The 1,197-nt window shown below is 50.1% G+C and overlaps 1 protein-coding gene across 1 annotated transcript; it reads left to right on the top strand.

Annotated features, from left to right (window-relative positions):
* Nucleotides 1–3: 3 nt before the first annotated feature.
* Nucleotides 4–645, top strand: LOC124234016 (olfactory receptor 10H1-like; the record flags this gene model as incomplete). The annotated part of the gene is made up of 1 exon (XM_046651273.1): nucleotides 4–645. A coding segment is annotated over one exon (642 nt), but the record flags the coding sequence as incomplete, so codon positions are not given.
* Nucleotides 646–1,197: the final 552 nt, after the last annotated feature.

The raw sequence follows: 1,197 nt of genomic DNA, 5'->3' as shown, positions 1-1,197 counted from the left end.
TTCTTCTCCTTCACTTTCGGGTTCACCCACTCCTTCCTGCTCACCGTTATGGGCTATGACTGCTACGTGGCCATCTGCCACCCTCTGCGCTATAGTGTGCTCATGAGTCCTGGTAGATGTGCCTGCCTAGTGGCCTGGTCCTGGGCTGGTGGCTCAGTCATGGGGATGGTGGTGACAATGGCCGTTTTCCACCTCATCTTCTGTGGACCCAATGAGATCCACCATTTTGCTTGCCACATGCCAGCACTGTTGAAGTTGGCCTGTGGAGCTGATGTACCAGGGGTGGCCAACGGTGTGGGCCTGCTCTGCATCACTGTCCTGCTGGGCTGCTGTCTCCTCATCCTCCTCTCCTATGCCTTCATCGTGTCTGCCATCTTGAGGATCCCCTCAGCTGAGGGCCGGCACAAGGCCTTCTCCACGTGTGCATCCCAACTCACTGTGGTGGTCATGCACTATAGCTTTGCCTCTGTCATCTGCCTCAGGTCCAAGAGTCCCCAGTCTCTGGAAGGAGACACCCTGATGGGCGTCACCTACACGGTCCTCACGCCCTTCCTCAGCCTCATCATCTTCAGCCTCAGGAACAAGGAGCTGAAGATCGCCATGAGGAAGACCTTCCTCAGCAAGCTCTACCCAGAGAAAATGTGATCATCTGGGAGGAATTCCTTGGAAATAGCTAAATTGGATTACCAGATGCTACCATGAGAATTGGCACCCTGTATACACGTAGGAACCTATTTATCTGATGCCTTAAGGTTTAAAAGGAGCCTTGTAGGCGGCATCCAAACATACCAACATTGGTCAAACAACGTCAGGAGCGCATTTGTGGTGAAGAAATGTGTGAGATTGTAACACACAGAAAATTAGATTTCATAATTCCTGCCCACTGCGGGACACTTTGTCAGGTAGCATTACACCTGGAACCTGTTCTTCTGCCAGAAACCAGGGTGGTCTGCTTACTCCCACCACCATAAATCCAGATTGCAAAGAGAATTGAAACACCCTGACGCAACACTCTACCAAGCAGCAACAGGTAAATACAACATGGATAGTATACAGCTACAGAAGACCAAGGCAGGTTATAGCAGAGGAGAACAAAACACCCTAATTTTCAGCATTGCACAGCTCTGCAGTAGCAGTTAGAAACAGTATTAAGCAGACTCACAGAAAAAGTTGAGGAAATCCCTACATTTCAAGTGT

Source organism: Equus quagga, unplaced genomic scaffold (assembly GCF_021613505.1).
Source record: "Equus quagga isolate Etosha38 unplaced genomic scaffold, UCLA_HA_Equagga_1.0 64329_RagTag, whole genome shotgun sequence".
Classification (NCBI taxonomy): domain Eukaryota; kingdom Metazoa; phylum Chordata; class Mammalia; order Perissodactyla; family Equidae; genus Equus; species Equus quagga.
This window is presented reverse-complemented; position numbering and strand designations above follow the sequence as displayed.